Here is a 15,415-nt window from a genome sequence, read left to right on the forward strand (position 1 = left end):
GTACCTTGTTCCACATCTCCGTTGGCACGTTGGAATCGTTCCTATTCCCCACAGATCTCCAGTGACGAGGCTGTCACATCAACATTAGCCTCATTAATTTGGAGAGCACGACATTGATCTCCGTTCGACCGTTCTGCTCACGGTGACGCTCAGTGTGGGCCCCACCAGCCCACTAATTACGCTTCTTGTGTAATGTGTTGCATATCTCAAGGGGGGGCCCTGCTCAGTGAATTTGCTCCATGTTCACTGCACTTGGAACATGTCAAGCTGTCAGCTCAGAGATCCAGATGGCCAATTGGCCCAGCGCTCCCTGTGGTATTTTCACATGCTCCTCTCTACCTATCTCCCCCTGCTACCACATTTCTCCCCTTGCTGGTCTTGACTTCCTCTCTGTGGGGCGCCCACATCTCACTCACTTTTGGGTTCTACCCATTATTTAGGATGTTTTTGATCTTGTATGTCTGTAGGTCTGTATCTCAGTCTCACTTTATTTCCTGCTTCCTACCCCTCTGACATAAAGGGTCAGTTTACCCAAATTACAGTAAGAGATTTTTCCTTTTATCCTTAGTGGTTTCTAGCCATGTAGATAGTTTCAGTTTCACACCCAGTTGTCTGTTTATGGGATGAAGGAAACGACAGACAGTTTTAACAAAGACTGAAGAATGTCCCTGTCATGAAAATATATGATATTGATGGATTTATGGATGGGCTGCTGTATGCGACTGCGTTAGTTTCAGCAAGGAGTGGCTATAAAATAGCAACTGTGAGTATGTGTCAGGGTTCTGAGATTTCAGCTCCCACCCTGGGGGTGAATGAAATTTTGTTTATGGTGGTCAAAGCATTGAAAAACAACATTTAGCTCCCATGAGAGTGCTGACAGTGAAGTCTGTGGGTTATCCAGAGTACCTGGGACATTGTTTCTGTAAAAATACACTTTGCTGCGGAATCTGTCAAAAATGATTTTCCAATGCTGTGGGGAGCACAGATGAAATTCCATTCACCTCCACTGTTTTGATTTCTCAAACGCTGGGCACATGAAACTAAAACTATCTGGGCGATTAATTGACAAGGCGTCATTAATAGCAGATAGTAGGGACAGATGAGCGGTAAACAGGCAGAGAGAGAAGGAGATGACATGCACCACCAGAGGGCTGCAACTAATAATCATTTTCATTTCCACCACTGAATGTTCTCTATTAATAGATTCATCATTCAGTCTAAAAATTAGTCCAAGGACGCATTTTCAAGTGCCTTGTTTCATCTTCCCAACAGTCCAAAACCCAAAGGTTTTTAGTTTACAATGATGCACTATGAAGGTGATATACAGCAAATCATGCAACATCCATATTTGAGAGAGTTTTTTTTTTGTTTATTTTTTCGCTTGATGATAACTTAAACCATTCAAAACAATTACTTTTCTGTCAAATAAATGATCAATCAACTTATTGTTGCAGTGGCTGGAAATGAACCAACGACATTGAGAGGATCTTAGCTGAGCACTAGACAGCCAGGATTCCTGATCAACATAAATCAACAGTTTTCATAATCACTTAATCATTAAAGTCGTTTATTGAGCAAAAATCCTAATATATGCCGTTTCCAGCTTCTCTACTGTGAGGGTTGTAAACTGAATATATTTGGGTTTTGGACTGTCAACAAAAACAACACATTTGAAGACTTCACCTTGGGCTCTTTAACATTGAATTAATGGAATTAATCAAATAACTAATAATGAAAACAACCATTGGCTGCAGCTCTAGCAGTGCTGCATGAGAAACATTTCTTTTTTTGAATTTAAGTGAAGTGACCCTTAAAATATCTGGTCTATTTTTTTCCCTGTCATGCATATTGTACATGTCTGTGCTTGCTATTATCTTCTGTATCTCTCTGTCCCCCGCTCTCCTCTCTGTGTATCTGTCTTATCCACCGCTGTTCACTATGATCCCCGTAACTCAGCCTCCGTCTCTGGCACTGCATGTGCAGTGGCAGCACAGACAGGGCTGTATGCCTGCGAGCAGACACCATGCATAATTCATGTGGTTTGGGCTCCCTGTTGACCTGAGTCCAAACAGTTGGCAGTCTATAACACTTCCACAGAAAGCCCCCAAGAAGACGTTAAAGTAAAGCAACATACACTGATGTAAGATTTATCAAGCCACTCGCATGACATGTAAGCATAACTTTCAGACATTGTGGCCTTCTACAGTCTCAGTTCAAATGAGAAGGCGGGATGTCTTAATGTGTGTGAAAACCTTTTAAGCAAAGACATGCACATCAGAGCTAAGCAGGACAATGGATTACAATAACAGCACTTGAGAATTCAGACGGTGATTTGATGAGAAAGAGATTATCTCATAACTTGATGACTTGAGGTGAAGATGCTGTGGCACATGACCATGAAGATTACAATAAATCCAACACAGGAAAGTTTCAAAGAGACAGCACACAAAAGACCAGCTTTCAGGAAAGAGGATATTCAGATAGTGCATGTCAGAGGTAGAAAAAATAGCAATCATCAACAACCCTTCTCAGCCTTCAAGTGTTTCCTCCCTTAGAAGATTTTTTTTCTGACTGGCAAAGGCGTGAAGGAAAACAGCAAAACAACCCCTTTGATTCCTGTGTTCCTCCTCCTCTTCGCTTCAAACAAATGTGCCATTAATAACTTTGCCTAACCTGACGGCGGCTGACTCACCAACGAATCATTCTTTTTATGTTAGGCATGTTAATTTGATTTGACATTCCAATGTGAAGTTTCATTCAGAGCCATTTTTTTTAAAAAACAGCAATGTGTATGCCTCTCTAGGAATGATCCCTAATCACTCATAACCTCATATAATCTCCATCTTGGAGTGCAGCTCGCTGGGCGGCTTTCACTTTAATTATGACTGTCGGAGCAATTAGTCAGTGACTGCTTGAGAGAAATGAGTTAGACACTAAAATACCAAACTCCATCATTGAGTGAATGGCGACCCTTTATGTAAGCACCAGTTGTTTCCAAACAGTCACATCGCTGCCTTCGCAGCCCACACCAGGAGTGGCTTTGAACAGATCATGTGCTGCAGCCATCTGCTCCTGACTGGGGGACTGAAGGGTTCTTGCTGAGATCATCTCTGATACCATCATCGCCAACTGCTGGTCTGCTGCTTTCTCCTGTTTCTGCCTCCTTTTTTCAATCTTCAACCACGATGAGCCAACAGCGCCATGGAAAGGACATGTTTGCTTTTCGCCCATGTATCATAGATTCTGAGAGTGCAGCCTGTGAAGCACATACCAATCCTCAGCATTCATCCAAGTACACATCTGCAACCTCCTCCAAAGCCTAGCAGCTGTTAGTCCCATGAGCTGGGGTGAGAAAAACAGTTTACCGCCCTCCATGATGTTTCTGAAGAGCTTTTTCAAAATGGACAGTATATGTGGGAGGAAAGTGGAAAAAGGGCCATCAAAAGCCATTGGGAATGGACTCATTTAAGTGAATACAGGGTAATTGCTGAGATGACATTTGGTCATTTTGACCTCATCTCTCCTCACAAGGACACACCAAACATGAAAGCAGCGTTTGGGACAACAAACTAGATTCCAAAAACTGCACAAGACACAGCTATAAACAGCGATGATATGGAATCTACCATCAGTGAGCCAGCAGCATCAGCCACCAGGTGGCCAACCCTGACAAAGCATGTCCAGACATTGCACGGGAATACACTCTCTATACCATTGTGAACAGAGATGGATAAAGCTAAACTGAATAATCCACCAGATATGCAGCGGCAGGCCAAGACACATCAGCAGCAGATGATTATCAGCTTCCGGATATTAAAATCAGAAATTCATGCTGTGGAGGAGATAGTCTCTTTTTATGAAATGCCACATAGTGCTGACAAGCAGCAGATGACCATCAGTACATGGATATGAACTCAAGATTGGCCATGAATGCAGCTGAGTGGAGCAGCAATGTAAACCATTGAACAGGAGCCCAGCGGTTTAGATGAAACAATGATATGAATAGCAATACAACCTATTGCATGAGTGCATTGCTTTGAGTTGAAATATTTTTTCTAATCTTTAGCTGACTCAAGTATGTGAAGAAAATGTGAATGTGAAAGCCTCTCCTATATGGGACAGGGGTATTTTCCCATGAAGACAAATGACTGTCATTGATGAAAGGTCTTTTACCACCTTAAAATGTAAAACGTTAAGGTATGAATACAAAAAGGTAAGAAGGACTGTGTTGCTATATACATAGACCATCATATGTAAGACAAGGAGCATTTTATATATATTTCTTAATCACATTAGGAACAGAGGAAAGTGCCACCTGAAACCACTTTGCTATCTTCTAATATTCTTCTCCTGCTTTTCAGAGTGCTAGGCAGCTGCTTAGAGAAAACCCATGGCTGCTGATTGTAGAGACAAGGGTTCAGGAGTCACAGTATTTCTAAAGCTTTGAAATTTGCATCACCTGGCCTTTCCTTATGATGACTGTGAACAGGCCATTGCACTAACAAGCTAATTAAGGTCTGAGACCATGGTAAAAGTTATCAGAGAGCTCAAATACCTTGTGTTGCCCAACTTTTGTATGGTGCTGCTTTCCTTTTTCCTAACTCTAAAATTCTACAAAACAAAAATAAGGCACCGATATTGCTCACAATGTAGAAGAGGGTGTTTCATCTTTAACTTTATGACTTTTGGAGATCGGTACATCATCTATTAATTTAACTATTCACAGTAACAGAAATTTTGCCACTGTATATATACCAGAGCATGTGTTCAGTGAGCTTATGGGTTAAACACTGAGAGTAAGACAACTTTTCCTGATGTATATTGTGTATTTACCACTTTTCTAGCAGGATGATGAAACTAAGCGTGGTAGCCATTGTAATCGTGATGTGTTGCTTTGAAGTAGCTGGGAATATGATAAAAGCAGAAAATACCACCCCCCGGGCAGCCACACTTTTCAAACCAATGTTACGCCCTTGCTGATGACACACACCAACTAAACAGAGCCAAGGTTGATAATACATGTTAGCAGAAGCAGCACTTGCCATGTTGAAGTGAGGCAGTGATCTCTGGTATCCTAGCTGACGCTAAATCCCTCTTTCGGAAAATTGAGGTGTTGACAGCAGGGCGAGGAAAACCCTTACTCACACACGCTTCTGGCTCCAAGTGGCATTTGAGGCCACAAGCTGATATGACTAACAGCCACATGAGGAGTGCGCCACCAGAGGTGTGTTTTACTCCACAAGAGGCAAAACAGTCATATAGCTTACAGGCTAACTAGCTTAATGGTGAAATTCTGCATGAGCTAAATGTTCTTCACTGCAGAGTTAAAGGGGACGGCCACTTGAACGGAGTGCTGTTTTGCAAAAGGGTGCGTTGGATGTACATTGCAGCCAGTGGAGTATGTCATGTGACTGTAGCAAGTTGTATGCCCCCGACACCATCACGTTTAAGACATGACCCTAGCTCTTAAATATATTAATCTTACATTTTCTATGTAGTTACTTATGTCACGTGTCTTTGTGTGTCTATTGTCCAAAAGTGTTTTTTGGCATACTGATCTTCTGTTCTACAGTTTAAGTGGATCATTAAAGGTCTAATTAGTTCAAGGTAGTTCAAAGATTCATTAGGAACTTTGCCAATGAATATGTTTCCTCAGGTCTTGTAATGATCAAATTCATTGTTAGAATACTGAATATATCCATTAATAAATTGTTTTACAGACACATACCATAAAATCACCCACTGAGGTCACGCTGGCGGGATTTCTAATGGATTTCCAATGAATATGTGTGTTCTGATGATTAGTATGCACATTGCAGGTACATTTTGTAAATTGGTGCCTCTGGACAGTTTTGCATGACAGTGTGTGCGAGCGCCATGTGTGTCCTGTGACATTCTTGCTGGTCTCCAGAGTAATGGTTGTCTTGAGTATTCCTCCATAACAAAGTGATTTAAATGTTGACTCAATTAACTTCAGAGAATGATTCCTTTAGGGAGACCGGGATACTTAAAATGAGTCTAGAATTATTAAAATATGCAAGGAAAACCCATGGAAACTGGGCATTAAAGTCATGGCATATTATTTATTCCACATAGATGAAAACAAAAGAACAGCTCTAGCATCAAAGTCCAAACAAAGTCAAAGCTGAAACAACCCATGGGCAATGAAAATGCTGAACAATAATAAACTACATATAATACTCCGGACTGATCATTGTGCACAACACAAACATAAATACATTCACAGTCATGCTGACTTGCTTAAGAAGGCTTAAGAAAAACATCAGTTTCGAAGATTTGATTCAATGTAGGTTCTTCCCCAGTCTATGGCTTGCAATCTCAAAAGTCTGAACACTCTGTGGAATCACTATGGGCTAACCTAAAAGGTCTTTGCCACCCAGTCCATTTAAAGCCTTCAAAACAAGCAACAGAAACCCTACAGTCAACACAGAGTTGAGCGGGCAGCCAGTGAGGGGAAAGAAGTACCAGGATGAGGTCAAATCATGTCAGCAAGGGCTAAGAAGCAGTGTTCTACAGCAGCTGTGGACAAGACGCAGACAGGAAGCTAATGATGTTGAAAGGGGAGTTGCCTCCAGATGGGAGAAGAAGCAGCTGTGGGAGCTTTTGTCCAGATGTTTCAGGAATAAATATGGTCTATCAAGTGGGTATTTCATTTTTCTATAAAAAATTGAGGGCTCAGTCAAAGATCAAACCAACATTTTTGAAGGAAAGCACACATGACATCTGCCACATTCTCAGAGCCTACAGTGAGAATCTGCTTCATCTAAGCCTCGCTGCATGATATTTCGTGCCACCCACTGTGTAATGTTAACCAGGGAATGTTATACGATTGATTATTTGCTAAAATGTGAAGGATTTAACAACAAAGAGAGCTGGGTTTTCTCCACATAGCAATTATAAGTTACCAAACACACTGAAACCAATGGGCTGTGACTCAGAAAGGCAGGATATAAACCTAAATTAGACCAAGAACTGATTCCTGTGGGGAAACCCATAAAATGCAATTGGCTACTGCAGTAGATACAAAGTAGGGGTGTTCCTAAATCTTGTAGCTAAAGCTAAGAACTCTAATGTGTATGACACAAATGTTTTGACAGTGTACATATAGTTGTACTCAGCTGCTGAGGACCCAAGGCGAAAGACTGAATGCACACTGGAAGCAGACATCAGCTGTCTGTGATCACCAGACAAAAACAAAGCCTTCAACCAGGAAGTGGACGGTCGGAAAAAGGTCAAGGACTCCATTCATATACAATAATGAACAACATCACTGAGGCAGTGGTTATGATCTCCATCTCACATCCATATAAGACCATTTGTTATCTTGTGACCGCAGTCCCATGCATAGGTCACAAGATGACCCCTGTGCCAACTCCATTAGCTGATGAAGAATGTGTGATGTGGTTGAAAGCGCTAACAAAGCAGACCTTAAAGTTAAGATTATTTCATCACACATACTTTTCCCAAGGTCAGGAATGAACTTTAAAGCACAAAAATACAAAGGAGTGTTGGGAATTAGTGCTGAGATGAACTGCAGGTATAAGCTTTGATGTGGCTTTTTTAGTGAGAATTATGTTTTCCCAGCAATGTCACAGTGTACTGAGTCTCTTACCTGCTGCCATGTTCCTTCATCTATTCACATGCTCAGCCAGTACTCCACTCTCACTCCCCCTGCTAGCCACGCCCACCTGTCCGCTCACCTGATCACACACCTGAGATTCATTCCCAATCAGTCCGGTATTTAAGCTGCTCTCCCACACTCACTCAGTGCCAGACTGCTCTTTGTTTCCATGCAAACTCTCCAGCATTTACCTTTGGACTGACCTCTCATTGCTGAATCCACCTGCCTTTGACCACATCTGTTCTCCTGACCCTTTGGTAAATGTCTCAGACCGCGAGTCTTGCCCTGCACTTCCTGGATCTTTGTTCGCCTGATACTGTTTGGTGTGTGCTGCACCAAACACTGAAAGAGGCTCTGGACTTGTTCTGCATAGAAAAAATTACTGTGACCATGGATAACTCTATTCACACTTGCTCCCTGCTGCTTTCTGCTCATCCTTTGAAATTCTGCTAGAAAAACCTAACCTTGATCCAGATAATCTTCATAATCATTGAACAAATTTTAAATACACCTTCAGAAAAAAAAATGTCATTGAAAACGCAGCATTGTGCTTCAGTAATGGTTTCATAGCAGATATTCTCAGAACACTGTCAATATTTGGAGAAAGTAAAGCCAGTTATACTTAAAATTAATATATGGATAACTGACCAGTTATTGCATGGATGACTGCGCTTTATTCATTTTTTCTTTACCAAGAAGTAGAAATTGGTCCTCAGTGTTTCCGCTAGTTTCTACTGACACTGATTCATGTGAAATTAAATACATATCCATCCATCCATTCATCCTCCACATACATCTGTTTGGGGTGACAGGGGGATTGGAGCCTATCCCAGTACACACTGGGAGATATGAGGAGTTCAGAAGTCACAAGCCAGAAATAACTGACACAAAATTGTGTATTACATGCAAATGAGCAAAGAGATAATCCTGTGTTTACCTCACATCCTGTTCAAACATTCACAGAGCAGCTTGAGCCCCCCCCCCGCCCGCCCGCTTCAGGCACCTCCTATATGATATACCGTGCACAGTATGTGCATATATGCAGATGGGTGACAAGGAAGTTCATTTTCATGCTCATCAAACCATTCAGTGCCTCCTTGGGAAATACCCTCTGTCAAAGTCCCTCTTTTTGTTCAAGCACCAACTGGACCTGCTAAGTGCTGTATGTCACAGAGCATGCTTGGATGTTCATTGTTTCATACACAATGTGAAGCAAATCAGTTTCAACATCTTATTTACTTAATATTACTAGTTACTGTTATTTGACAGTTTGTAGCGTTTGTAATTAGAATTGAAGAATTATAATTGCTACTATAGCCTGGTTCTTTACATTTCACTCTATGCAGCTATCTGCACTGACTCTGTGTGGACTCGCATTTCAGCTGTGTCTCACGGACATAACCGCAACCTAAAGCATTTATTTATGCTTCCCATCAATTCTCTTTTTTTGACAATGTGTGTGTAAACATGAGGTTGATGCCCAATAAAAAAGCCGTAAGTACGCTTATCTACATTTTGCAACCTAGGCAGAGTGTGCTGCTATTTGGACGGAGCCAGGCACAAACACACTGCACAAACACACACACACTATAGTGTCTATAGCGATGGCCCACATTTCCCATTGTGCGATGCTGGACCAAGTTTTATATTCCAAAATGCAAAGTTGCGCTGTAACATTGGTGGAAACAAATAACATACTACAACTGACGCAACATTGAGGCAACTCACCTATTATGTCTCCCAGTTATCAACAGATCAATAACACTCCAACAAAAACAGTCTGATATCAACAAACCTCTAGAGTCTAGAGGATCCACTGCAGTACAAATATTCAGTCCAAAACATGATATTAATCCACAGAGAGATATTTTCTCCCTTCAAATTAGCCGGCAATGTGCTCGTCTTCCGTGTTTTCCCCATTAACAACCTCCGGAAACATACACAGTTTCTCTGCGGGGCCTTAGGTTTCAAATGATAGATGGTCATAGATCGTGATTGGTCAAGTCAGGTCTCAGCCAATAAAAGTCTGAGTTTAGCAGATGGGCCTTGTTCTCTTCTTGCATGTAAAGACTGACAAAAGATTGATTCGGAATGCGTCGATATGCCACTTGAGTGAGTTATTTACAGCTTCAATCACTTCAAATGAAGGAATTCAGTGCCAATGGGGATATCACACATATTTTGAAATGATACATACAGTAAATTTCAAATGCCTAGATATACCATTAGAGAAAACAAATGAAAATGTTCAGTTTCTGTGGTATTGCTATCATAACTTGGATTAGGGTAAGGCTTCGTGCTGTGGTCTCATTGTGTTTTCCAGCTAATAGATCACAGATATAGTTATCTGCAAGCATCTGTTTGCAAAAAGGAAATTCAGGCAGGAAAAAAAACCTCCTACAACACATTTTAAATATTAAAAATATTTATTTCAGCGTATAGTAAAGATGGGATGGAGCTCAATTGCACTATTAGATCATTTACATTTCTAAATCTGTGATATATACTAATTATGCTGCATAATTTGCTGCTACCCAGGTCATCTTCTTTGGCCATCTGGTGACACTTCAAATGGTCTTCCAGAGAATAAAAAAAACCCATATAGTGTAAAAATCCACAATATGACATTAGTCATTTTTAATCTGCTTTCATCAACATCCTCCAGGCGTGTCTTTCTATATAATGCAGTCTCTGCACGACCCCAGCAAAAACATGATCCAACCTTTTCAAAGCTTGTAGTGTTCACTGTTTGTTTAGAGTGTATCACAGGTCAGCAACTCAAGGTAATATTTGAGGCTGCAGGATTTGGTGTTGTTCGAAAAAAAATCCTTTTTGTTCCCATGTGTCTATTTTCATGAGGTTCAGCTCGTGATCGCTGCTTCCCCCCGCCAATTCACTTTGATTGTGTTTGGAACGCGTCCTGGTGTTTTTTGAGAGTCTTCTTCCTGCCACGCTAAAAACTGTAATTTTAGGATGTGCGAGTGATGTACCAGAAATTCAATCAGCAGTTTTCTGCTCTTGTTGAACCCTCTATGTTGGGTTATGTTATTTTAAAATATTACTCAGGCTTTGAATAAAGCTGACACAGACTGCTAATTGGTATTGACCGAATGCTAAATCACTGATGTAGCTCCTTTTGTATTTGTCTGCAGTGGCAGAGCTAAAATGACACCATCAGATCCATAAAGCAATCATTATTTTATGACTTGTCATCCTCAGTGAGCGAATCAGTGAACAGTATCTATAACTGCCTATGCCCTCCCCATGTATTTTACTTATTAATGCACATATTAAATGTATAAATAATCAATATGATAAAATGCTGAACTCTGCTGTTCAGGTGGGCAGGGGCAGAACTTCAGATTGTGTGTGCTTGCCCACACAGGTCATAATTCATATCACATGAAGTGTATAGCATGCATTTTTTTGACCAATCTATACAACCAATTTAATGACTTTGATTTGGGATTTACAGACATCTGGACTTGATTGTAGGAATAGGCAGTATGGGGGATATTGTGTAAGAATTTAAACCGATGGCCTGTATATGTCCGGAAAGATAGTCCTCCACTGATTCCAAGATTGTGGTAGGATGACAAGAAAAGAAGCAGACTGTGATAGCAGCAGCATGGAGTTTAGTGAGGAAGAGGAAAACAGAAGTGATGCTAGGAGAAAAAAAGTGAGGGGGAAGAAGTAGTTAGAGAGAATAGATAAAGAAGTCAAGCGAACATAAGAGAAACACACAATGAAGCTAGTTTGGGAGGAACAGTGAGTAATGGAAGGGAAGAGGAGGGAAGGGTCCTGAAGGCATGATTTATGACTGTAGTAATATTTGGGGGAGATGGAGGTGTAAAGAAACTGGAGGCGCTGAAACTGACAAACGTCATCGGAATACAAGTTGGGGAAGTGAAATAAGGTCGAATCGTGGGAGATGAAAATCTGCTAATTGGGTGTAATCATGAGTGCAGATGGGGAAGGCATGAAAAACTGATCTATGGCCATGTTAACATGTACAAAATGTTCCAGTTATTGCATTTATTCCGAAGAAGACAATATTCCTACTAAGCTGTTTACATAATGAAAATGAATATCCCACTAATATTCCCATTTACATGCAGCCATGATTAAGGAACAGACACTCTCTTTTATCATGATATTTCGCCCCAAAAATGACTTAGTCCAAGGCCTGGCCAACCCTGGAAAACCAGGTTCAAGTATCATCATCATCACTACCATCTGACATCAGATGCTTCTCCAAAGGGAAGCAGTTGCATTCAATGCAGAGGTTAGTGTGTTCAATGATTTAGTATAGCCAGGGGATCTGCTAAGCCTACCCTGATACAATTTCCGCCATCCCCCAAGTAAGCAACCCCCTCCCTCAGTCGCACATGTATAATAAGCTTTTCAGATGCTGCCCAATCACCAGTGGAAGGAAGAGTAAAAGCAGGAGTGTTAACATGAGGGACCTTGTCGAGAACTTGCAAGTACGCAACAGTGCAATTAAGAGTGCTAGAAGAATGACAAGAAGAGCTGAGAAAAAGAAGAGTGAAACCATTTTGGCAGAATTCAAGTTAAAAGAAACCCCAAGAGAACTGCATTGTGGATTTATAAAATATAATGTAAGAGAAAATATACGAAAGCCTGCAAGGTGTTTCAGCTGCCAGGAATTCGGTCACATGTTGCCAAAGGACAAAGAGGCTTCGGCAGGTGTGGTGGTGAACGCGTATGGAAAAAGTGGAGAAGGAGCACAACCAAAATGCTGTCATTGTTGAAGTGAACATAAGTGTGGACATGAGGCACAGGTTCAACAGGTAAGAGTGAAGGAAAAAGTCTCCTGGGCAGAGGCACTTAAGATTGCTGGGCAGGAAAAATAGTCTGAGGAGCACAAGCGTAAGAAAGAACAAATGGCAAAGAATGTAGGGCAGAATGATAAAAGAAAGATGTAGGCAGAGGAAAAGAAGTTGGTGTCCTTTATCGCAGGAGTGATAAATGCAATATCTGATGTCTAAAACTGAAAGGATTCAAATAACTGTGAAAGCAGCAATGCATCATCTTGAAGTTTGATAAGCAGAGGACAGGAGTTTAAGCAATTTATAGACAGTAGGAGGGAGAAACCAGACACATGCTGTGTTCAGAAATCATGGCTGATATGTGGCAATTAGATGAGATACTAAACACGGGAGTGAGAATACTGATGTCAATCCTCAGGTGATAGAAAATTTGCGATATGTTACATCTGCAGCCAAGTCAGAACATTCATCATGACGTTTGTTTCACCTTGCCACCTGCAAACTTTCTAAGAAATAAGCATAAAACTATGGATTCCCCACTTGACCGCTTTAGTGTATTATTCGGTGATAGTAATAGTTATTCAGGCAAAAGAATGCAATCAACATTAGAATGAACATAATAGAGACTATTATGTCATGCATGTAGCCTGAACTTCACAAGAGCTGTGAGGAATATGAAATGCCAAGGTCATTGCTTGTCATCTGTCTGCTGAGAACAACCTCATGCGAGTGATGTCTGACAGTTCTTCCTTGTATAAACAAATGAAAGTCGACAAAGTAAGTAATTCTGTTAAGCTGAGACAGATTCCGTACAGACTTTCCAAAAAAAAGAAAAAAAAAAATGGTGCCGGTCCTTGTGTCCCACATGATTTCAGTGTCCAAGACAAATGGGAGAAATTACAGTTAAATATTATCTGTGTTTATGGAACCTATTTCCCATGCTTTTGTGTCCAGGGGACTAATGGGGACAACAATTTTTGAAACTGGTCCAGCATTCAGCGAGAGCACTGCAGTCGGCAGCTGTGAAACAGGCTGTAATATAATCCTTCCGGGCGTTTGCGGACAGTCAATGTACGTCCATTAAAAGGGTTTGTTTTTGTCACTGACAGGCTCAGATTGTTATTGTTCTAAGTGTCTGACAACATTATGGAAAGGATCCCTATAGAGAAAGACATTTTTGTCAAAGAGTAAGATCCGTTGTGTTTGACCAGAAACAGCCACTATCGTGCTCCCCAAAGAAGCCAGACCCCATTTATAGAAACAATAGTTTTATCATCGGAAAACACATTTGATTCAACATGACATAAACAAAGTACAACTTGTCTTTCCAACTCTGGTTTGGTTGAATAAACCCTTACTTCATAAAATTAAAGAGGGTGGACATCAGAGAAACAGCAGGAAAGAAAGAATGAAAATAAAGTCACTGATCGCTCGAAGTTAAGAAGCAAAGCTCTCACTCGCTTGGTGTGAGATTTTGGACGGATTCTGCAGGAGATTATGGCTGTCTTTCTTCAGCGCTGCTCTGATATAGGTGCACGTGCAACATCACTATCTGTTCTATCAAGTCCATCGGTCCTTCCTCCCTGCCTGCCTGCCTCACTAACAATCCCTCCTATCCATCTTCACCTCCTCTCTGAGCCCCGCCCCCACAGACTTGGTCAGTAACACATGATCTATCATCTTGCCTCAATCAGCTTACCCCCTTCAAAAGCAGAACTGTCTCTTTCACTCATACTGCTCCCTGGTGCTAGTGCACACTATGGCATGCAAAGAGTACATGCAATAATACTAAAGATGCCCTCAATATCACACACTCTTCATCCATTCAGGTCTTTTTCTCCACAATAAAAAACCTTCTCAAACCTATGGACAATGTCTCCCACTCCTTCAGAGTTATGTAACTCCTTCCTGTCATTCTACCAATCAAAAACTGAGACCATCCACAACCAACTGGCCACAACCGACTTCAACCCTTCATGCCCACTGCCTCTGACCCTCAGGCCTCTGTTACACCTATCCTCAAAAAGCCTGGACTTGACCCTGACACCCCCAAGAATTAGACACATCTCTAAAATACTGGAACGTGCCATCGCCTCTCAACTCAAAACCAACACTATGAACCATATCAGTCTGGTTTCAGATCCCAACACAGCACAGAAAATGACCTCCTCTCCTTGGATGTCCAGTCTCTCACCGTCCCAATCTTACTTGACTTCAGTGCTGCCTTCAGCACAATCAATCACTCCATCTCCATCCTCCTCTCGCGCCTTGAGTCCTCCCTCAGTATCAGTAGCACTGCCACATCTCTCAGATCATTGCTATGGCCTCCATTTCCACTGTTGATGACATCCAGGTCCACAGGTTGAAGTATCCTTGGGCAAGATACTGAACCCCAAATTGCCCCTGATGCTGTGCCCTCAGGGTGTGAGTGTGTGAATGGTTAAAAGAGCTGTGGCCTAGCCATAGTATGAAAGAGTGTGTGAGAGGGCGAATGCAGACTTTGAGTGGTCTTCAGACTAGAGAAGAACTATATAAATACAGGTCTCGCCTGGTCCAAGCATCGGACTTGGAAGGAGCAGGGCTTCCTCCTTCCTCTGGAACTCTCTCCCCCCACATCTCAGACATTCTCCCTCCCTCCCCCCTTTCAAAACACACCTATACAAATTGCTTTTATGATCCATCGACACCTCCTCTCCTTTTTCACTGCTGTAGTTGTTTTATACTGTTATTAATGTCTATGTTTTACCTCCTAAAATACCTTTGAGAACCTTTTTAAAGCTCTATACAAATGAAAAAAAAATCTTATCATTATTATTATGATAATTATTATTATTATTGTTGTTCCAATATTTGACTGGAAAACATACTAAGACTGAACCACAGGTAGTAATCATCATCCAGACATATTCTCATCTTCCATTTTGTCCAGTTGTCTGGTTTTTTGATCATAACCCAAAAGTTGCATTACCATATGGAGCGAAAC

General features: G+C 41.3%; 1 protein-coding gene across 1 annotated transcript in view; it reads right to left on the reverse strand.

Moving 5' to 3' along the window:
• Positions 1-2,973: 2,973 nt before the first annotated feature.
• LOC143338365 (putative flavin-containing monoamine oxidase A) overlaps positions 2,974-15,415 on the reverse strand; it is a 51,324-nt gene continuing 38,882 nt past the window's right edge. The window contains exon 13 of the mRNA XM_076758720.1: positions 2,974-3,174. Coding sequence (XP_076614835.1) covers positions 2,974-3,174 — 201 coding nt within the window. The remainder of the gene's footprint in view (positions 3,175-15,415) is intronic.

The sequence above is a fragment of the Chaetodon auriga genome, chromosome 19 (genome assembly GCF_051107435.1).
Source record: "Chaetodon auriga isolate fChaAug3 chromosome 19, fChaAug3.hap1, whole genome shotgun sequence".
Taxonomy (NCBI): Eukaryota; Metazoa; Chordata; class Actinopteri; order Chaetodontiformes; family Chaetodontidae; genus Chaetodon; species Chaetodon auriga.